At 37.6% G+C, this 24,467-nt stretch overlaps 1 protein-coding gene across 1 annotated transcript in view; it reads right to left on the reverse strand.

Moving 5' to 3' along the window:
* Nucleotides 1–12,387: 12,387 nt before the first annotated feature.
* Nucleotides 12,388–24,467, reverse strand: part of LOC148025341 (tRNA synthetase class I (I, L, M and V) family protein) — a 133,337-nt gene continuing 121,257 nt past the window's right edge. Inside the window, exon 27 of the mRNA XM_087692378.1 lies at nucleotides 12,388–12,963. Within this exon, the coding sequence (XP_087548504.1) occupies nucleotides 12,868–12,963 (96 nt within the window). The 3' untranslated portion in view covers nucleotides 12,388–12,867. The remainder of the gene's footprint in view (nucleotides 12,964–24,467) is intronic.

A 24,467-nucleotide genomic window follows, 5' to 3' on the forward strand; every position in this document is an offset into this window, starting at 1 on the left:
TGTGGTGATATAGGCTAGCGCAGATTGCCTTGCCTGTAAGCCTAAAATCTTCAATCTCTCTTATCATGATTGATGGATCTCTTGGGTGGAGGCTTAAAATTGCTTTTAGATGCTTATCATAGCAAGGGCAAGCTTTAGCAATGATCATGCATGACTTCTCTTCTTGAACCATATTCAACATTCTTTAATCAATAATAATAGGGTAGCAATAGTCTACTTCAAATTTGGTGAAGATTTTGGGCTCTATGCTCATTCTATTAGGAGTTTTAGTGCATTTGGGGCTTCCATGGTATCCATCCAAGGCATTGACCATGAAAAGGGGTCCATAAGCTTTATGCTTCAAGCTGGAAAGCAGGGCAACATGAGATTTTTACAAAAATCTTAGTCTAACCTAGGGGCTTTTGGCTTATTTTACTCTTGGAATCTATATGAAGCTCAAGCTATCAATATTGGACCAACATTGAGACGTTCTTATACAAGATTGGAAGCATTTACATACTTTCTTTCTCTATGGACAACAATGAAACTCAAAACTATCTTCTATTCTTGTGGATTTGATGGGGATTTTGGAATTTTTATGCTCCTAGGAGTGTGATTAAGGCCTGATAGCACTTCCTCACAAAGATTAATTAATCTCATCATGATTTGGAGCTCCTTTCTATTAGGAATAACAAGCATTCAAGAGCACTTAAAGAGTTGGGGATTTCATCCAAATAGAGGTCAATCTTGGCAAGAGAGTATCACTACAACAAACATTGAAGACTTGGATTCTCCATCAACACTATTCACTACTCATTAAAAGGTACATTTGAGTCTACTCATGATTGATGACTTGGTGATTGAGAAGTTACTATTAACGGGTTGATGGTTGACAAGTTGGTTCTTCACAATCAACAAGTTGACAATTGATGAGTTGATAATCAATTAGTTACCAATTGACAATTAACAAGTTGGTAATTGATAGGCTATGGTTGGATGAGTTGGGATTTAACAAGTTGGGTTTAAGAAGTTCAAGTTTCAAGTAGTGATAAGTTAACAAGTTGTTAATCTTGACAAGTTGATGGATTGGCAATTGATGATTGATGAGTTGGTGATTTTGATGATTGTTGATTAACAAGTTAGTGATTGATGAGTTGGTGATTAATTGTGGTGAAATTTTTAGTTACACAAAATCTTGCACTATTTTAATGCAACTAATAAACAAACCAAAATAACAAACTCAAGCAACCAATTTTTGTTGTAACCAATTCTTATTTGTTAATGCTCCACTACCTTCCCACTCACTAACATAGTCGATGCAAGTAATCCACTTTTCCCAATAATTCATTAAAACAATTTCCACAAGCAATTACCACTCATAAAGAATGATCAAATATGCAATAATTGTCATTAACTGCAGCCCTTTGATTGCAACCCTTTATTTTTTCCTTGGTCATATCCTTTGGCGGCTCCTCCTCTCATGGTGGCTCTTTCTCTCACGATAGCTTTGGGAGTGGCAGTGGCAATGGTGGGCATTAGGGTGTGATTACGGTGATGATAGGGAAAGAGTTAATGGTTGTGGTGGTAGAGAGTATAGTGGAGAGGGGTGACAGTGGTAGAAAAGAAAAGAAAGTGATACGGAAGGGGTGGTGATAGGATAATTATGATGGTGGAGGTTGTTGGTGGGTGAAGAGGGAGATTTTGGGATAGTGGTGGTGAGTTTTGGTGATGATGGGTAGAGGATATGGTGGGGAGAGAAGAGAGTATGGAAAATATAAAGGATTGATGAGAGAGGAGCTTTGGGGTCGTGATAGTGTGGTGAAAATAATTTTATCTCTACTTCATTTGATGTTCTACTCCTTGCCTTTGCTTCAATTAGAATTACAATATTCCTTCAAGTCATGGCAAGGTTTGGGCGTTGCAGTAGGTGAAGTTGTATGCTATTGTGGCCATGATGTTTGGATGTAGTGGCTATCATTCCAACTGGCTTGATAGTGTATTTGCAGCCTAGGCTTGCTAGGACATTAGTGGTTTTAGGCAAGTGGCACTTTTCTTTTGAGATGGCATTCATAGAGGATTAGATGTTTCTTTAGCGACGAAGCTTTAGGGCAAGGTGGCCTTTATGGCTTCTTAAGGTGACATTTTAGTTGGAAGAATATTGTTGGCATCGAAGCTAGTGCTGCTCTGGCATTGAGGCTACTAGCTAGAAGTCCATTGATGCCATTAGAGGAGGGCTTGCAATGAATTTGTAAGGTGGCATTTAGAGTAGAGGTGGTGTCTCAGAGCAAGGACAACTCTCAGCATGCAACGGGTAATTGTGGCTTGCTAACTCTGTAGACTCCATGAGGGGGGGTTCAAACCTTGAATCCCTCCCCCAAACTTAGAATGCATGCTTTTATTTTGAGCATCTAGCCAGCACTTGTGGCCTCTTGATTGTTTGGATTGACTCACTCAATTTCACAAAAATAGTTGGAATTTGCACGGGAGTGAGCCTAGCCCCCAATTTTACATCAATAAACATCTTTTGAAAAACATGATTACAACATGTCGTAGCATTTGAAAAATTTACTACTCATCACTTGTGGATACTTCTATCCTTCTTGTGCTTGCTCCATTGAGAGGGTTAACATTGAACCACCCACCAATCTTAAGATGCTCATTGTTGCAAGAATGGGAAGAGAAAGAAGAAGAAGAAGGAAAGAATGGTACGTTGGATGGAATGCTTCATTCTCATGTCCCTCACGCTCTCATATGCTCATTCACACACACACACACACACACACACACACACACACACACACGCACGCACGCACGCACGCACGCACGCACGCACGCAAGCACGCACACACACGCACACGCACACGCACACGCACACGCACACGCACACGCACACGCACACGCACACGCACACGCACACGCACACGCACACACACACACACACACACAAACTCTCTCTCTCTCTCTTCTCTCTCTCTCTCTCTCTCTCTCTCTCTCTCTCTCTCTCTCTCTCTCAATCAATCAATCAATGGCAACCAAGCAAGCTAGAAGAAGAGCAAGTGCAAGCAGAAAGCTTGAACACAAGAGTTGCCACATGCTAGGATAAGCTCTTCCTTTCATTTTTCAATTTTTATATATAGAGTCCCTTTTAGGATTTTCTCTAAAATTTGGGTGCCCTATCCTCTTTAGAGGCCTTCTAGTTGGCCCTTCATACATGTCTTGTTAGATAATGAAACCCATTCTACCTAACTGTAAATGGAACCACTTATTCTGCTATCACAAAATCTTATAATGTTCATGGGATTGATCTTGGCTCTTACAAAATAATACAATTATGAATACAATGAGCTTTAATAATTTTACAAATGTCCAAGTAACTCAATGAAGGCCAAAAATTAAAACATATATATTACTTGCACATGAATTCTACTTTGACCTTGCCCTTCATAGATTTCCATTAACAAGTGCACATTCACACTCTTGCATTACGTAGTCTACATGACCTCACGTAGGTCTAGGCTACATACCTCTAGCTGGTTTGGCTATACTTGCTTTGATACCCCACCATTGCCTACCTCAAGTTTAATATCTTTCCACTACTGCAAGTCCTTACTAGGCTCACCCTGAGTCTTCATGGTAGTCAACATGTGAGTGATATGAATCAACACCATTATAGCTAACTCGTAGGTCTTGTAGAAGAGGATCCTTAAGATGCATGTTTCAATTGTATGACCCCATGCTAGCAAAAAATCATGAACATCTCTCTTGATGAAAACAACTTGTAAGCCTATGAGAAACTTGTGTTCAAACTCTATTTAACTCTATAAGACATTGCTTCTCACAAATCCAAACTAGGGAGATAGTCCATAAGCATGCGGCCCATAATCAATATGAAGCATTTTTAGGAAGCATTTTCCCCGCTAGTTCAAGCAATACCATCACACCACAAAGGGCAGCTACCCTCACCTTCACCAATCTAAGGCAAACTACCACCTCAAACCCATCAATGTCAAGTGCATATCATTGAGTGTAAAGCACCAAATCGAGTTGCCTAGCTTTATTGGTACCTCAAGTATAGCACCACCATTGCATTGAGTGGCATCACCCATGGTAGTAAGGCCCTAATCTACAACATCAACATGATCATCTATATATGCTACGTAGGAATACACACCAGGTAGTATTGATAGCCATAGCTCACATGGTAATGTCATCTAACAATGTCAAGAGCTCAACCATGCATCATGTTGACATGGAGTCTTGCAAATCGCACACCCTTACATTGAGTTGATCACACATAGCCTTACATTGAGTTGATCACCCTACCTTACCCTAAGCTTGATCATGTGCCCTCTCAAGTTATGCTCTCTCACACCGAGTCTCAAATCCCGAACGACCTCAAGTGTGTTAACTATTGCCACATTGAGGGCTTGTCTCCCTAAGAAGGGCCACTCCAAGCCATAGGCTAACAACTACCGCATCAAGTATTGTACCTTCCCTGAGCCCTCACGAGAACTCACCTCGAGTTGCAGATAGGTGACTACCTCAAGCACAAGCACACCGAGTGACTAGCTATACTTCACATCAAATAGCTTGAGTGCTAGAGTCTTCCACAACAACTTAAGAGCTAGAGCCCAGGCCACCATTATTGGGGTAAAGCCCAATGTGGCCAGCCACCCATCTCACTCACTAACCCTAACTATATGTGTACATATTCATTCTTTATTCTTGGAGTGGTAAGACAATAAGGTGTTACTACTCATAAGAGCTATTGGAGACACCACAAACACAATGTTCTCTCTCTCTCTCTATCTTCATGGAATCTCTATTCTCCTTATAGCTATAACAATTAGCATCAAAGTAGGGGGGTGTCTCTAACCAACACTGCTGATAGAAATCTTCATGGTGTCTATTTTGGACAAGATTCGACATATGCAAAGAGGTTGACAATGTCTTAGAACATTCCGTAAGGGATAAGTTTGCCCTATTCTTTGATTTGAGGCTAGTCTGGGCTCTGTTTTTGACCTATAAATGCTGCATAGATTGTTTTGTATTTTTTGCTATTTTGTACGTATTGTTTAGAGATTGCAAAATAGATCAAGGGTTATAGTATCCACCAAAGAGATGTTAATATAAAAGCTATTAGGCAATCACTAGACATTGGTAACTAGTGATAGACTACTTGAAATAAGTAGTTTATTTTTGTAGATAGTTTGACATAGGTTGCAAATTACAATTTTCATAATTTTGGAGGTTATTGTGGCTACTATTATATGCAGCAAGTGTTCTTGGAGTAAAGACTCTAATGTATATGCTATAGCAATTCTAGAGCCACATAGATTGTCAAACTATCTATGCATATTTTCTCATAAACGAGCAAGAAAATTATTATTTGATGTATTATAAAGGCTTTAGGAAGAATAATCTTTCGATGTACTTCTAATTAGCCAGGCATTGTTATGATAATATATTTGTAAGGAAGTATTAATGCTATAATGCCATGTTTTAAATATGTGCAATGATTTTCACAAGATTTGGATAGTGGCATATGCATTATTACTGAACAACGGTTCATTTTCTATCCTCTCTCAACTTTGATTATATTCAATCAGTATTGTAGAAAGTTCGCGATTTTGAGGTGTAGTTTGCTGATTTTTTGGTTGCTCTCAATTGAGAGTCGGTTTTTCCACAAATGGCTTCATCATTTGCAAGGAACTATATAACAATAGCAAGTTTGCTAGGTACTAACTTTAGTTTATAGAAGGAGCAAATCTAAGATGTAGGTGCTTAAGTTTAAACAAGCTGGGCTTATCAAAGTTTATATTAATGATAACACTATAAACTTTCTCACAAGTAGTACATGCTTTGGAAAATTTGCATCTTGTAGGAAGTTGATGGGCATTAGGTGAGGGTAACTTGTATTATACCCCACATATTCTCTCAATCTTTTGTCCCCCTTAAAGGCACACTAGTCTTTAAGTGGGACATTGTTTGGGTAAAGGCCATTATGGTTGGTCGTCCATCTAACTTACTAATCCTAACTATATATGTACACACTCAATCTTTATTCTTGGAGTGTTAAGATAATAAGGTGCTACTCAAAGAGCTATTGGAAGCACCATAAACATAGTGTTCTCTCTCTCTCTCTCTCTCTCTCTCTCTCTCTCTCTCTCTCTCTCTCTCTCTCTCTCTCTCTCTCTCTCTCTCTCTCTCTCTCTCTATCTCTCTCTCTCTCTCTCTCTCTTTGCAATCTCCATTCTCCTTGTAGCTCCAATAACCTTGAGGAGCCTTACACCAAGTCAAAACGCAACTTACTCTAAGCCATGAGTGTCGCCATAACAGTGAGATAGGTAGCATCTAATATTTGAAATGGACCACATCCAAGGCTTTTCAGTGGTCCACATTCAAAAACTCCAATCCAAAGATGTTAAAAGGCATAGAGGGCACAATTGCCTTACTTTGTCAAAGATTTATCTTTTTGGAAAATTGGGAGATAGATGTGTGATGGCATTTAGGCTCTTGCTTATTATTCTTGTTTGATTGCTAATTCTTGGCATATCAAGATGATACATGTTTTAGTTGACTACAATTCCAAGAAGAGATGTCTTCTCTCTAATCATCATAACATCATCTCTTTTTGGTGCAATAATTATCACTAGAGTCACTTTATAGTCCATAAGGATTGCATTACCATCTTCATTATAAGAGATGTGAGGGTTTGTGACATGGCTCTTCTTCCGGTCATTCCTTCATTTAGTGGACATGAATATTTCTTGGCAAGTGAGTGATTGTTGGGCCAAGTGATCTAGGAATCCTTGCTTTGACCGATGCCTCTCGCCTAGGCAACAAAAGCCTTTTAAAGAACATGGCCTAGAGTAGATCAATTTTCTCTTTTTTCGTAGTATAGAAACTTGTAAACCATGTTCTACCCTTCTATTTAAGACATAGTTCGAAGGCTTTCACCTTCATATTGCATGATACTTGTACTTGTAACTTACATTGCTTTATGTGCCTACCGCCTTTATTTAAGGTAATCTTGTGTCTACATTGTGTCATGTGCCTACTACCTTTACTCAAGGTAAACTTGTGGCTTATAGTTAAACACTTTTTCTTTTCTTTGCCTCTAAATGCGGTACATGGAATGCTTGTCACATTGTTTGCTTTTTGGATATGACCATGTAGAACATCCTCAACTCTAACAAACAAATGAGCTTTTGATGCTAAAAAAGATTGCTTGAGGATCTTAAAATATTGATCCAAGCACTTGAAAGAACATCTTTAAACTCCCCTAGAACAATTTTGGCACATGGTACTAAAAAATTTCAAGCATAAAGGGGTAAAATGTGCATAGCCACTCATTTGATAGATCATTACCCTTTTTTGTTGTGTCTTTGCATGATAACTACTACTCTAATCTGGGGACTTTGTTTAGGGGCAAGCAAGAACCTTAGTATTGCAATACCAAGCTCCAATAATGATTGACTACAAATGTTTTAGGTAGAGAAATAGAGCTAGGAATTTTTGGCTATGCTAGACACAAAATCTAGTTTACCTTGGAGGCTAAATATGATGCCCTATAAGATGAGATTAGCTAGGGTTCTAGTAGTCAAAACATATATAGGGATGTAGGATTTAATCTAATCCACTATAGCTTGAAGACATTGGTTATATCTAGTAAAAGTAATGTCTTAATGAAGGAGAAGATTTCGATGTAAGCTAATCAAAAGTAGATGAACAATGTTTTGTTGTGTGAAAAGGTGGATAGAATTTGATACCATGATGAAAAGAAAAACACATAGTCAAGACCTTAAGTGTGCCAGTAAGTCGAGAGAATTGAGCCATGAGGGAGATTAGAATAATGTTATCACTTTGTATATTGATTAATTTAGTGCCCTTGAAATAAGCATAATACATAAATTTAGGGTTCAATAACCATACAAGCTCATAGCACCTCCCTTAAATAGGTGGATGCACCTCTTAATTCTTGATTCTCTTCACCTTTTGATCCCAATCTTGATATATTTGGAACTCTTAAGGTTATTATTTTATTGTTAACATCATTTTCTTATCATGCTACCATGATTTGAGTTAATGCTCTAGCATATCACACATACTCTAACAAGCCCTATTCTACTCATGCATGCCCTTAGCATGTCTCTCCTTGATGAAGATGCTTAGGTATAGAAAAAACTATGCACAAATAAGAATACCAAAAGGAATTTTGAATTGTAAGCTAGCTTACTAATATAGATTGCTCTCTTATAAACAATGGTTTTAAAACTATTGAAGTATTAGTAAAAAATATTGGTGTTTTAGAGGTAAAGGCCAATATTAGAAAACCATATATTTGAAGATATTGATATGACACTAATATGAGGATGTACTATCATAAAGGACAATATGTAAATATTTTGAATCATAGAGCAACATTTGTGTCTCTTAAAGAAATAACATAAAATATCCCTATGATATAATAATTAACGACCCTCTTTTTTTTTGGTTTTTTTGCTTTTTGCGCTTCACAAGATTCTCTAATCATAATCACTTGAAATATGATTCATCCATTGATAAGAGAATTTCAAAGCATATGGAGCCAACATGATCATAAGTTAATTGAGTGAATACCATGCCAATGTCTAAACAGAAAAAGCTACACTAAATTGTGCTAATTTTACCATCCACTCAATGACAATCTTAATAATGAGATGCAAAGGATATACAAGCTTATGCAATATTGATTGTATCAATTAAAAGAACCTCACCAATCAAGCTTTCGATGCACTTGCTAATCTATATTAGGATTGTAATGAGGTGTAAGTGGCCTATCCATGTACATAGGTGGAATCTATAGTAGTTGATTAAATCATTTTAGATGGCATTTTAGTTATGCATGTTGTGAATGCCTTATGTTGACAAGTGGCAATCAATGGATATACTCTCTACTAGCATTCGAAATGTGAAGGAGTGTCAGGAGGGGACAATGACTTAGGATCTAGATTATCGTGGGTAGCAACTCTAGCACAACACACAACAACCACAATACCATGCTTTTTCGGCACTCTCAAAAACTCAAGAGTATCTTTCTCTCAAGATGGGTGTGTGCATGATTCAATCAGTTCACCGAGATCTCAAAAGCTCAACCACAATAATATGGTAACTCAATTGCCAAACTCTCTCAAACAAATAAATACTCACACACCCAAGCAATACCTCAAGTCAAGTTGAAGGACATGCACAATCCCAATACATCAACAATTCTTCACACAACTATTTCAGCAATCATAAACAATACTCTCGAAATCCAAATAGTTAGTCAAACAATCACAACCACCCGCTTAATGAACCAAGTCTCATTATCTTAATAAAAATTTCAAACTACACTTAAAAGTCTCCTAAGATGACCAATCTTTTCTAGGTGGTTCTAAGGTTGGAGTGGCGGGCCCTCCCTTCTTCTATCACACTACCGTCTTCTATAATGCTCACAATCTTGTTGCCCACCAACTTCAATAATACCACTTGCCCTCCAATCCAGCACAATGGGCCACCCCACCCCTCCAGCCTTCTCGACTCTTCCACTCGCAATCAGCTAAGATCGCGCCGGTAGCTGCTGATCTTCACAGCCAGCCAGCCAGCCACCCCACCCAGATTGCCGCTCTGTGGAGCCTAAGCGACATATCCATCAGTCGCCACCCTGCGTGGAAAGAGCCGTCCTGTCTTTTATTTTTCTGTCTTGTTATCACTATTAGTTTCATTTTCCCATGTATTTCCTTTCTATTTCCAAACTGACGCGTTCACAAAAGGCTTGATTGCCGAGATGCTGAAAAGCCCCCTCGAGAGGACAAATATTATGTTATATACATATTAATTAATATGTATATAATATAAAGAGGTGCCCTCTGGCATGAGCCTCCCAAAGCAAACAACTCATATTTTGTTATTAATATTATACACACATATTTAACTAATTTATTAATACGAAAAATATAACATTTAAATATAATACATTGTACTAGCATAAAGTCAAAATACTTAATACAAAATATTGCTAATATAGCTAATAGAATATAACGCTCACATAAGAAAGATAACACATTATTATTAACAATCAATCATAATGTACTAGTATCGCAATTAAACAAAAGAATCAACATTAATTCATTATTATTACAAACAACACATTATAAATATATTCATTTAGTAATGTAATATATTCGAATCCTAATAAGCTTACACTTGTCAACTTTATGCATCATACTAAATACAACGTTGATAATAATTTAGTAAATTGTTTCAACCTTGTTAATATAGTGAGATTAGTTAAAGATTAACATAGTTGTTATTTTTTACTATGTGAGCGTTATGCTAATTTGAAACGTTTAATAAATTGATAAATATTTTGGTATCTTATAAATGTTTGTATCATAATAAAGTTATGATATTAATATTCAATATAAAATAGACAATTAGAATTGATGTGATTTTAGTTATAAAAAGACTAAGTTTGAAAAGTGCATCCTAAAAACCATTTCAAAAAGCTAGACATTTTCACATAATTGATACATGTGACCTTTTAATATATACAAATCAAAATCTAATGAGAATATACAATTGGGTCATACAATTTTGAAATTTTACAAACCAAACCATGTGTTTTTCCAAGAAGCACCCATCTTGGGAGTAGATTTTTCCAAAGCCCCAATACAAGGGCACAATTGTTACTTCAATTCTTACAAAAACACCCGGTTAGAACCATCCACATTAATGCAGATTGTAGGTGTCAAGAAGCAATAATCTAACTACTAATTTTATCATGTCAACCACAATAATTGATAGTACACAAAAAAGTAAACTTTTTAATATAATAACCTAACAATGAGGTTTCTAGCATGGAAGTTAGCCTTATTTATATTTTGCATAATGATTATTAACTTGTCATGGAAACACAAAGTAATAGAATACTATTAAAGTATTTCTAGTAAGGCATCTAAGTTACTTCAATAAGAACCCTCTTTCCTAACATTTGCAGGCCACTAGGTAATTCTTTAACTCTTCCATTGACTAGTCACACATAAAGAAAAGGACTTGGATGTTGTAAGAATTATTCAAGGGTGTTACTTTTATTGTAGTTATACATTCTCTTACAAAGGAAATATATTATGTTAATATAGTATATTATGAGTATTAGCTAGAGAAAACAATTGGAATACTACTAGCATAAGCTGATTTCAACATGTCTTCCTCAACAATCTAAAGAACATCTACTTTAACATTCTAGGGAACATGTTTTATTGCAACAATCCTAGTAAATCAATGGAATGAAGTATACATAGGCTTTAAGACAAGATCCATGACAAATGAGCAAGTCCTAAATGCGCCACACACTCATTAAGGCACCCAAAAGTACACCTAAAAGAATGAAGTATACATAGGCTCTAGGACAAGACCCAAGACAACAAAGCAAGCCTAAATGAGCACCGCGCTCGTTAAGGCACTCAAAAGTACACTTAAAAGAATAAAACACCCATGAAATGGGGACTGCTAACACATCGCTTGATGTAAGTCATGATTATGTACTTTTACCACATGCAAGACTTCTAGGAAGATCTTACTCTCTGTACTAAAGACGATCAAATTCAGAAAGGTATTCTCAATAAAGCCCAATCAGATTTAACTAATTTGTTAGGACTAGAATCAACTTTTTGGGCAATGTTTTTTAGAAGTATTTGTGTCACTAAGTGACGTTTAAGGAGGCTAGATTAAGATTCTCTTCCAACTCCTTGTAAGAATCCTTCTGGTCATACTGCAAACATATTTTGATGCCTCAAAAGTACATGAAACACAGGCTAAAGTAATGTTGCATGATCACTATGGTCGTTAAGTTTTATCAGCCATTCACACACTACAATCTGTTCTTTGTTGCTATAAAGACAACAGGCAATCAAACTACACAAATTTGAGGAAATGAAATTCCTGAAGGAGGTAATCCCAATGATTTAAGATACTTGCATCTTTATCTTAGCCAAACTTATTTACATGGAAGATGTCTGTTGCTCTAAGTTCTCGATTGCCGATGCATGGTCTTGTAAGCTTGCATGGAAGGTCATTGCAGATGTGTGGTCTTGTAAGCTGACATGGAAGGTCTTGTTGAAGGTCGAAAAAGTATTTGTGGTTTTAGGTGGGCTTAAAGCATAGTACAACGTAGTGCTGGTTTGTCCTTATCTATGAAGTGCAATGTGTGCTGGTATATATCTAGGATAATAAATATAAGCCTGCATTCACAGGGATTTGTAAACCTAGTGGGGTTACAGAGTAGAGGTCAATTTTATTGGTTTTTAAATTTGATCATTAAAAATGCCAAACTGTATAAAAAGCTATTGATATTTGTCTAAAGACAGGTTTTTTTCCGTTTATTCCAAAAGTTCTTTTGACTAGGTCCTTTCACCCCTGTAAAAACAATTGCACCGCTTCCCTGTAGCACTGAAATTACTGATTGTTAGAAAAATAACTTCATGAGTAGTCCTTGATGCAGGAGGATACTATGGATGCTGACATGACCACCTGAACTATTCATCCAGGCTATCGTGTCAAGTTACCTGATCTCATGCAGGCACGTGTTTACAAGATAGATAATACACAAGAGTTCTGTCGAAAAATGCATTTGATACATGTAGCCAGTGAGTTATACAGAAAATGATATCTGTGTTCTTCATGGGAAAATATTGTTCAAATTCATATTTCCCAAAAAACAATTGCTATGGCCACATTTTGGCATAAAGAATGTTTCAGTAATACAATGGAAAATATTTTCGTTAAGTCATTTTTGACTTTCTGTGGGGACTCCAATATACAATTCCGGGTGAAGGGGCTACAATCCATTGGCCGGCAAAATCCTCACAACTTTTTGTGCCTGGAATCTCCAACTGACAGGAAAAAGTGTTCCCCACAGACCACCTCAACTTCATGCTGGTCACCAATGCACACAGAAAGCTGCAACCAAAATTGTCAATTAGAACTCAGTTAGCCTGTGTATAGGCCATTTGACATTGGCCATTATTATTGATCCCACATAATAGCTTTGTTGAAAATCCATCATAACTGAACAGCTAATTCAAAACAAACTACAAAAACATATCAAGCATAGGTATCATGACCCAGATAAACCTTTCCTTCAACCCTCACACACTTGGCTCTGAGGTAATAATTACCAGTCAGAAACTCTCAAGTATGATTAACTTGGAAACAACATTATGGGTCTCATAGAAATGCGGACAAAACCCTCAAAAAGCAAATTCCAGTGTCATAGCAATGATTCATTAAATTATCGGTCACTGTTCAATTAAGCCCGTAGTGTCAAACAAATGTTTTTCTTTTCTTCGGGCAATTAAATTTAGCAAAAAAAACTGCATAAATTTTTCTGGAATATGGACACCACAAGAAATGGCTTCAACAGTCATTCAGTTGATTAAACCACAACAGTCCATACAGATGGACGTAAGCTTGAGGCATTTTGTGCAAGTGTATTTCCTGCACATATGGGTGGAGTCATTTGGCTGGTATTCCTTATTAACAAAGTCCTAAGGATTAAGGGCAGAGATATATTTGAGTCAAATTTGCCGGTTACTTCATCATGCAGTGATATATTTGAGTCAACTTTCTAGTTCTGTGAGAGGGTATTTAAGTCCTCAAAAAGTACTTGTGAGCCTTGCATCACTATGCTATGCACAAGCATTTCACTGAGAAGTTTTACTTCACTAAGCAGTTAAAAAGGGTCACAGGTTTGGGCAAATACCTAGGCCTATGTAATGAGGCCCTAGTTCTTGTACTTTCATATCACCTATCCTCAACCAATTACTCTCATTCAGTTTTGTATTGTACACTTACAAGAGTATAAAATAGCAAATGGGCTGCACTAAATCCTGCAATGACTTTTGTGTCCAAGGAAGCAAAGGCAAGAAATCCCTCCCTCCCTCCCTCCCTCATAAGTTTGAATTAATGAATTGCAATATTTACAAAGGCCCTTTATACCAACCAAACAAACTCAAAGACAACCCAACGGAGGTATCTGACCAAGCCCAACTTAGTTCCACCTGTGTGCCTTCAACATGTGGTCACTGCCCATGGTGGCAGCACACCTGCCGATCAGCACCACTATTGCAACCCCTCCAACATTGAAGAAGAAGAAGGCCTCTAAGTTATCACCAAACCCATACTTAGGTTCTGAACCCTTGCCCACTAGGCCATGCACATGCAGCTCTGAAGAAATCCCCAACTTTGAGTCCTTGAGTTCGTCATTAGAACATGCATGTTCTAGCTCCAATTGCAAGTAACCTCTCTAACTTGTATCTCCTCTCTAGGATCTTTTGTGTGGGATTAGACAATGCCTCTTCTAAGATGAGACCTTCTCGTTTCCTTCTTTATGTTTGGTTTCATAGGTTCAGCCATCCATGACTTGAAGAGGGGTCTGTTAGCATTGCCCTTTAGGGCATATAATTATACATTGGTGCAATGACAAGGTGGTGCAGGTCCCAAGAAATTACCCACTATCAACTTAGTTAAGTGGTCCACTTAGCCTTAAAATGTGTGGATATCTTGTTTTTTGAGAAAACAGAGTTTATTTTAGAAAATTAAAGAAAAAGAATGCTCTCTCTCTCTCTCTCTCTCTCTAAAAAGGCAATGCTCTTGTACATGATAGTGTGCCCTTGTTAGTCATATTATCACCTCACTATGTGAACACACCCTAGAGTGTGCCTTTATGTCTAAACACCTTCTACACCACTCAGCATTCAACAAGGGTCAAAGATTTCAGACAATACCTAGGCCTATCAAATGAGGCCGTAGTTCTTGTACTTTCATAACACCCATTATCAATAAATTATTCTCATCTAACTTTGTATCTTGTACTTTCAAGTGTCTCCTCCAAGGAGTTCCATCTGTTATAGCTGCTGATCCTCACTTAGCAACCTCCATTATGCAACACATGCTACAGCACAAAACAATACACAAGAATTGCATCCTTTATCACAAACACAGTAGGGTCTTTATAGCCAAGAACATCACAAGCTAATCAAATGTTCTATTTTGATGATATCGCTTTTAAAGCAATGTGTTTCCTTCTTAGGGGATGGAGAAGATCTACCTTCTTAAGACCACATCTGATAAATAGCCCCTCCCCCTTCTTTGTAGATATGTGAAAAAGGTATTTACAACCTAAAAAGTTGCCTTTCACATGGCCAAAATAGATGTCACGAGGATGTGAAATTTTGATATGCTTTAATGTTGTTGATAATAACATTTGATCAAGTTATTAATCAAATGTGCAAAGTTCTTTAGCATATGTGATGCACATGGCAATTATTTCATGGTAATAGGCCAAGGGCCTTGAGAATATAGTAGGTGTCAAAGGTAAAAGTTTGTAATAAGTTATGTTTGGCATGTATTAGGTAGTACCTAGTGTTGAATATAGGCCTAGACAAATTTATTAGCCACTAATATCAACGGTAACATTAGAGACTAGACATTAATTAATTAATTAATGCCGTTCTAAGGATCAATAACTATGGATACTAGAAAGACAAATTAGCCTAACCAATTTAATTATTAGTTGGTAAAATTATTAGAATAATTATTAAATTGATTTTCAAAATTAAAATTCTGAAAATTAATTTAATAAGTTAGATAGGTTGCCACTTGGCTACCTTGCCCATGCAAGTGGAAAAAACGTGTTTAAGGGCCGTTGGAATTCTATTCCAACTATTATGAGAGAGAAGGAGATTGTTAGAGAGCAAGAGAAGGTCGCTAATGTGACCTGCAACCACCAGGGATCAATCCTACAATATGTGACAGCAATTTGGAGCCCTCCATTGATTATAGCTTTACTAAAAGTCTTCCTAGTCTCTTGGTGAAGGTAATAGTATACAAGAGGAGATAGTAATCTTTTTGGTGGTCCTAAGTTGTAGATGATAGCTTACATGACTGTTTGAGCAAGGCAGTAGTAGCTTTTCAGCGTCTCTCGCGATGAAACTTTGAAATTTCTCTCTCTACAACATTCTTTCTTATTCCCCAATCATCTCTTAAGTTATCTCAACATTTTTTAACAATTTGAGCCATAAGAGAAAGATTTTTCAGTCAATCTCTACTGTAAATCCTAATTTACAACAAAAATTAGAGTTTGATAGTCACCTCAGGATACGTGCTCAAAATTGAAGGCCTAGGACTTGAATTTCAAAAGTTGAAATCCAAGAATTTCAAGATGATTCAAGAGGCCAACCATCCAATATGAAATTTGGGGCTGAATTTGTCTTTCAAGGAGCAGGGTGAAGGTCAATCCCCAAACAAACCAAAGGACAAATCGATTTAAAGGCTTGCTCGTCAGTTTTGATAGCAAGAGGCACTTGGATTAGCGGAGGAGATTAGAGGATCTTAGTTGCAGTCCTTCCACTTGTAATATAAGATAAATAAATATTGCAATGGACACTAGTTTTGGGACCAATAGGCTATTCAATGTCCAACATTAAAGTGATAAAATGTGTATTTTCAGTCTATGTGAATTTTATGCTTGTTGTAATTAGGGCTTAATCAAGTTATTTACCACCCTATTTGAGGAGGAAGGCTAGTTTCAAGAGACCTCATATATTGCTGACTAGATATGTAAATCACCAAAACAATAATCAGTTTGTGCTTCAAAACAATAATAAGGTTGTATTGCATGGACATCACCACCTCTTCTGAAACCAATTTTAAGTGAATAAAATGCAAAAGAAACTAGAATTGCTTGTTTAAGTAAATAAAAAAGCCAAACACTCAATAGGAGCTTCCTTGCCTCAACCATTTAGAACAATTTAGCCTACATATCAACATTATATAGACCCCAATCCTTGGTACCCCTTGCAATAGCATTCCTTTGTTCAAGTCCAAAATAGATTGAGGGCACAAAATGAAAAAATTGCACTCTTAGATAGATCCCTATCAAGGACCAACATCATAAGCAAGTCGCTCTCTAAGCTAAGTGGCCAATAAGTCTTGCCCGACAATTCGCCACCATGTAGCAAAGAGATTGTTACAATTCTGGGTAAACTTGAAGTAGTGCATGGACGTGCACAGAGTTGCCTGCAAATCTGACAAGTCTCTAACTTTTTGTAGGGATGTGGTCTCAAGTAACTGATCATGAAGATGAAGTGTTTGTTCAGAGACTATTAATTTAACTGTAAGCATGAGATGTGTCAGAACGGTTGCTGGCATGGCATGCTGAGAAAGCAGTACTAATGTGGCAGCTAGTTGGATAACTACTTTACATCCAAATGTTTTTCTTTTCAACCTCAAAAGCTATACTTTACTTTTTAAAGCTGAAATTTGGGCTGCACATGCCAAGTTGGGAAGGAAGCAACAGCATATAAGTGCCTCTACTGAGCAGTGTGAATTTCTGTTTATAGTAGATTTGCTGATTATTCTACATTACAAAGCTGATAGCTACCCTGGTAATGCTGTTTCGACCTTGCCTCCAAACATATGGCAAGAGAACCAAGCGGTGTCAGATTCAGTGCATGCGCATTTGCAACTCAGATCTTGTTCTAGATCACAAAAGTATCAATTGCTTGAACTTTTATGTATCTTGGACTCCTCAAATAAAAGGGACGCAAAGGTTTTTAGGTCAATCTTGTGTCAATGTACCTGAGTATGAAGTGAGCGATGCGCAATGGCGATGCAATGTCTTGCGATGAAAATGTCATGTAGAGAGCAAAACGTGAACAAGAGTAGAAAGTGAGAGATAGAAAGAGAGATACACGATGTTCTTGGGTACAATTTGTTGTGTACCTCTTTAGGTTTTAGATAGATATATATGAAAGTACAAATGTGCTAAGGGTGTGTTTACACCCGTGCACATATAAAAGGCACGATGGCCCTTTATTCCCAACAACCTCCCACCTAAAGGCAATGTGCCTTAAGAGGAGAAAAGAATCAGCTAAGTCTAGGTATGTACAAAGTTGAAATACATATACCTATCCAACTCCCATCATTTGTTGGCAATGCACAAACCGCTCTGCTAGAAGACCCTTCATGAGAAGATCTACATGATTATCATCTGTATACACTTTGACAAGCTCAATGCTCTTGTTGTCAAGTACATCTCTAATCAAGTGATACTTCACCTTTATGTGCTTTGTCTTTGCATGAAAGATGGGATTCCATGCTAGCATGATAGCACTCTGACTATCACAATGGAGAACATGTAATATATATACCAAGATCTGCAGGATTATCATCTGTATGCACTTTGACAAGCTCAATGCTCTTACTATCAAGTACATCTCTAATGAAGTGATACTTCACTTGTATGTGCTTCGTCTTTGCATAAAAGACGGAATTCCATGCCAGCCGCGATGCCTCAGTGTCAGTCACATACTTTGCCTCTGTAGTAGACAATGCAACACACTTTTGTAGCCTGGAGATCCAAGAGACTGCTCCTCCTGTGAAGGTAAACACATACCCAGAAGTGGACTTTCTGAAGTCCGCATGACAAACATAGTCTGTATTTGTAAAGCCAATGACAGATGCCTTATGCTTTTCGAAGCAGATGCACAAATCCTTTGTGTCTTTGAGGTATCTCATAATACCTTTCACTACTTCCCAATGGTTTTTACCAAGGTTTGCCATGTATCTGCTAACCACTCTCACTGCAAAAGGCAATGTCAGAACGTGTAGCAACCATAGCATATATCAGACTGCCAACAGCTGAAGCATATGGTATCTTGGCCATTTCAGCCTTCTCATTATCAGATGTAGGGCTGTCCTGTGCATCGAGTTTCACACATGGAGGCAATGGAACCCCAATTGTTTTCCCCCCCCTCCATATTGAAATGCTACAGAACCTTGGAGATATATTCCTGTTGAGATAGATAGAGCAATCCTTTTGACTATCTCTAAGTATTTGCATGCCAAGAATGTGATTTGCATCACCAAGATCCTTCATGTCAAAGCTGCCATGAAGACTTTGCTTCAGTGAGTCCAAGGCATGAGTATCCCTACCAACAATCAACATGTCATCTACATATAGAACCAAGATAATCAAGTTGCCATCTGCTACCTTCTTGGTGTATAAGCAATGATCCACTTGACTTCTATGAAAACCTTGAGATTGCATACATATATTAAACTTATGATACCATTCTCTAGGTGCTTGTTTCAACCCATATAAACTCCTTTTGAGTTTACATATTATCTTCTCTCTCCCTTTTACCACAAACCCTTCAGGCTACTGCATATGCCTTCACGTAGATCACAATGTAACAATGCAGTCTTTACATCCATCTGTATGAGCTCCATATCTTCAATTGCAACCAAGTCCAAAATGGTTCCCAATGTAGTCATCTTAACTACAGGAGAGGAGATCTCATCAAAGTTAGCCTCATGTTCTTGCTTGTACCCCTTTGCAACCAATCTTGCTTTGTACTTTAGCGAGGAATCATAAGTGACCTTCATCTTGTAAACCCATTTGCATGGAAGGGTTTTCTGTCCTTTAGGCAACTCCACCAAGTCCCAAGTGCCATTTTTCTCAAGAGATTCCATCTTTGACAACATGGATTTATACCATTTCTTGATGTCCTGCTTGTCCATTGCTTCCTTGAAGCAAGACAGTTCACCACAATCTATCAACACGCCATAATCAATTGCATTGTTTACATCAGAAACGAATCTATCAAGTTGTCTAGTAGCCCTAGGCGATCTCCTAACCCAATGATCATTGTTTGCTGGTTGTTGAGTCTATAAATTTTCATTTTTAGCTTGCTATCCTTGTGAGAGAGGAAGACAAGATCAAAGCTTAGTACAGAGAACAGTGTGAGAGCGACACCCGTTGCAATAGATTGAAAGAGTGTAAACTAAAAGTACATGGTACAACCCTTAAACCTTAGGGTTGTAGGGGGTGTTCACACCCGAACACAATAAGTGCTCGTAAGTGTGTGTCATAAGCACATACGAAATAATACCATGAGTATATAGGAAAAAACCTTTCCTAGTCAGAGTAAAAAGTGTCCCAGTGTCCTACTGATCATCGACACTCCTATGTGAGCATAGGCATAAGTGAGGCGTGAGTGAAATACCCAACAATCCTGGCATTTCAGCCTGCAAATCACTAATAACAACTTGCTATTGTGGCTGTTCCTGCACATCCAATGGCTCATCATTATGGGCAATGGCTGGCTAATCATTTGTAACATTATGTTCTGCATTTGCAAGTTCATTTACAGCAAGTATTTGCTGCTGTACAATGGGCACATTTTGCTGTCCAAAAGGTATTTCTTCCCGGAATACAACCCTACGGATCTCCTCAGTCTTTTCTGGCTGTTTGTACATGCGACCTTCCCGGAAGATAACATCATTACTGCACACTATTTTCCTATTCTTGGGATCCGATAATCTATAACCCATTTCACCCTCGTCACCATATCCTAGAAAAATGCATTTACAAGACTTTGGCTCAAGTTTGTTGCGTTCTTTTTTACGAATGTGCACAAAATCCTTGCAACCAAACACTTTCAGGTGAGCATATGAAGGTGGCCCAAAAGACTTGTTCGATGATTGATTAATCGAGTGAACAACTATCATAACAGCCTTTGCCCAAAAGCCAGGGGATAATGCAGCATGAGACATCATAGTACGGATTTTATCTTGTATGGTCCGATTCATATGCTTGTAACTCCATTTTGGGGTGGATTATAAGAGATAGTGAGCTCTCTCTTTATCCCTTTGCTATCACAAAATGCCTGAAAGGCCTTGGACACATATTCCCTACCATTGTTAGAGTGAAGACACTTAAGTGTCTTATCAGTCTGATTCTCAACCAATGCCAAGAATTTTTAAAACTTATCAAGCACTTTGTTCTTGCTACGAATAGGTAAACCCATACTTTCCGTGTAGCATCATTGACAAAGGTGACAAAGTATTTCTTTCCCCCTAAAGATAACCTTGGTATATGACATACATGGGAATGCACAAACTCTAGAGGAGAAGATTTCGGTGAAAGAGACTTCTTATGAGACGTCTGTGCATGTTTACCATAAACACAATGATCACAATGGTCAAAATCAGCATAACCAAGACAAGGCAAGTAACCTAAAACGAGAAAGCACTTTCATTGCAATTTGACTCATGTGTCCCAACCGGCCATGCCACAAAGAAACACTCGACTGCTCGGTCACAGCAACAACATGGTCATGCACACTAGATACATGGAGAGTATACAAGGTATCACTATTACAATCTCTGGCAATCACTGTAAATCCCTTACAGATCTTCCATTTCCCATCACCAAAGGTGATATGAAATCCATCGTCATCTAGCTTCCCTCTGCTAATCAAGCTTTTCTTAAGCTGAGGTACATGCCGTACATGCTGAAGTGTGAAGATAGAACCATGCTAAAACTGCAACTGCACATTGCCAATATCTGCAATGTCACGTGCATAGTTGTCCCTAAGATGGAGAACACCATGTCGATCCCCTATATGGTCAGAAAACTGCTCACGATGAGGAGTGACATGAAAGGAAGCACCTGAATCTAGAATCCAAGTGTGCATGTCATCATCTGTATTTGCAAGTAAAGTATGCGTACTAAAGTGTGAAGAAACAAAGAGTATATCATTTCCACTATCACCGTCATGAGTGACTACATTCACCTCTTCAATTTTGACACTGCAATTTTTAGGTTGACTCACTTTCTTCTCTTCCTTGCTATCATCTGTCTTTTTTCCCTTTCCTTTATCTTTTTTCCATTTGTAGCAATCATGTTTAAAGTGACCCTTCTTGCCACAATGATGGCATTCAACATCCTTACCACGTGATTTACTGTGTCCTTTGCTATCACATTTGCCTTTTTGCTGTGATTTTCCCCTAGCATGCAAAGCATTGGAAGACTTATTGGATGCATTGTTCTGCTGATTCATTTCTTTCATGAGTAGAGTACTGACATCTTCGAGAAGGAGATTTATGTCTCACAACCTCCTAGTTTTCTTGTGCAAGGGAAGAAGAACTATGTTTATAGGTCGTAGAAGGTTGTCTATTGCCTTGAGTAAGCTCCTCGAGCTTGGTACTCAAGGATTGATTACTTACACAAGGTATCTTTGCCGCTTTAGTCTTGGATTTTTGAGTTGAGCTTGCAAACTATGGTATTGTAGTCTTCACTACATTGTGTCACCTTCATTGGCATTTAAAGCTTGACAAAATTTTGTGAAGACATAAAGTTTTCGTTTGCCCGGTCTATTAAGAATAGTGCTTCCTTACCTTGTAATTGTCCCTAAACCTTTAGTAGTTTCCACATCTCTAAAATATTGTGTATATTGGCCACTACATATGTGATAACGTTGAGTATCATTGGTAACTTGGACTTGTTCTTAGAGACCTTGGTGTGTCCTTTGTTTGTACATTGCGTTGCTATGTGGTCTATTCTTTTTCATTTTCATTTTTACATCTCTTTTGAAATGTATAGAAATAAATTGGCCTTATATCATGGGAACAAAGGACTTCCCGTGATTTTGGGCCAACATAATTATATTTCAATCCCATCCACAAAGTGTGAGCCAGGTTGCTCAAATGTAGAGTTGAAAATTTTATCTTTTTTCTTTTCCCTTTATGATTATCACAACTATACAAGATTTCAAATTGGTAAATGAACTTAAGAAGAGGATTAGTCTTCTTCTTCTTATACCTTTGTATAGGCTTGGATCTTGAGTTACATGGGGTATCTTGATCAACTCCTTTCATTGCTAGGGCTTTGTCTACTTGAAGTTGATGAACTTTCTTCCTTAAATTCTTTAGGCTTCTGATTTTAGTTTAAAAAGTTGCTCGTAAATATGGTGAGTTTCCCCTCTTACAACTTGTATAGCACTCGATAGTGGCTTTAAATGGCTCAAGCACTCAATGCAAGGGTTGAAAACATCAAACTTATAATTGTAAGCACTACTATTGTTGGTTCAAGGCCATTTACAATCAACCTAGTAGTGAGAAGAAGTATTTCTTTGTCTAACAAGATCATAAAGAGGATGTACATACATCACATGCATAAACCTACTATGCAATAGAGCAATTGTTTTCCTTACAATCTGAGAATAGAAAGAGAGAAAATCAGCCTTTTATCATCAGTACATCGATATGACTTCCTTTTATTTTGAAATTAAAAAAGAGCTCAAAATGGAGGTGCTGTAATGGATTTACAGGTTTGCTGTCCCAAAGAACTGCAGTGAAAAAAGAGGGAAATTTTGAGGGATTTGAAGATAAAATAGTGGAAAATGATGATAGAGATGGTGAGGACCAACTTAAGGCTATCTTCAAGCTATCATACATGAGTTTACAGCAACAAAAACTGATCTAGAATGAGAGGAAATGAGCCCTTTTTATAAGGGAAGAGGAGACTTGGCGCAAAGAAGGGAGAGTGGAGTAGCACAAGACAAGTGTTCAGCATCATGTCTTTGGATATGACAAGTGGTGGGACGCTAGTGACTTGACACTTATTTCTTCTCTATGGTCTTTCTTTTTGGGCTAAGAACTATGAAGAACTGAGAATCATCAAGAATAGAAATAATCAAATTTAGTACACATTGCTAGAGCACAAACTTACTATTTTTAGAATGTCATCCATATTCAGGACTAGCATTTCTAGGCCAATCTGAGGCTCTTGGAATTAAGGAATCCCCTAAAATTTAGTGATTTCCTATACTTTAGCGACCTTGGATGTCATTGAAAGCTCTTTCTAAGTATGCTATAAAAACAATGTTGGAATCCTTATTTGAGTTTATGTGCAAAGATATGTGCAGTTTAAACTTTCAGCTTCATCATGCACATTGTGTATTTTGGTAGATCTACCCTAGACTTCAAGGCAGTAATCGTTTTTATATGTGAGTCAACCTTGATATGTGTAAGTTCCAATCACACGCACCCAATCAGGTCATATATGTGGAAGTGTGTACTTTTTTTCTTCCAACAACCCATTGCATGGGTCCATCGTAACTTGTGACCACTCATCACTGGCCAACTTCAATGCACTTTTCTAGATATGTTATAATTAAAAAGGAAACAACTTTACAAAGACTTGAACTTGCAAATTAATTGAAAAGGACACGAGTCCATATTTTGTTGAATTGTGATATGGTAATCATGAAACACTTTTTACAAGTTGTGAACTCATGATATAGTTCAGTATGTAACATTTTACATACTTCTTTCATTCCAAGAACAAAAATCAATTTCTACTAAAATCATGCTTAATATATGTATTTTAAATGTGTCATTCTGCAGTTTGATGTTGCTTTTTGCTGAGGACCTATATGGGGGTAAAATGTTTCATGCTGAAACACAATGTTTCGGGCGTGAAACATTGCAGTGGTGTGAAGGGTTTCTCGGTTACCTTTGATTATGATCAAGAGGGAGGGCTAGAGCATTTGTCGACATATGCTCTGTTGGGAATAAAGGGCCATCGTGCCTTTTATATGTGCACGGGTGTGAAC

The sequence above is a fragment of the Lygodium microphyllum genome, chromosome 14 (assembly GCF_053477565.2).
Source record: "Lygodium microphyllum isolate KBCC chromosome 14, Lygodium_microphyllum_v1.1.10, whole genome shotgun sequence".
Classification (NCBI taxonomy): domain Eukaryota; kingdom Viridiplantae; phylum Streptophyta; class Polypodiopsida; order Schizaeales; family Lygodiaceae; genus Lygodium; species Lygodium microphyllum.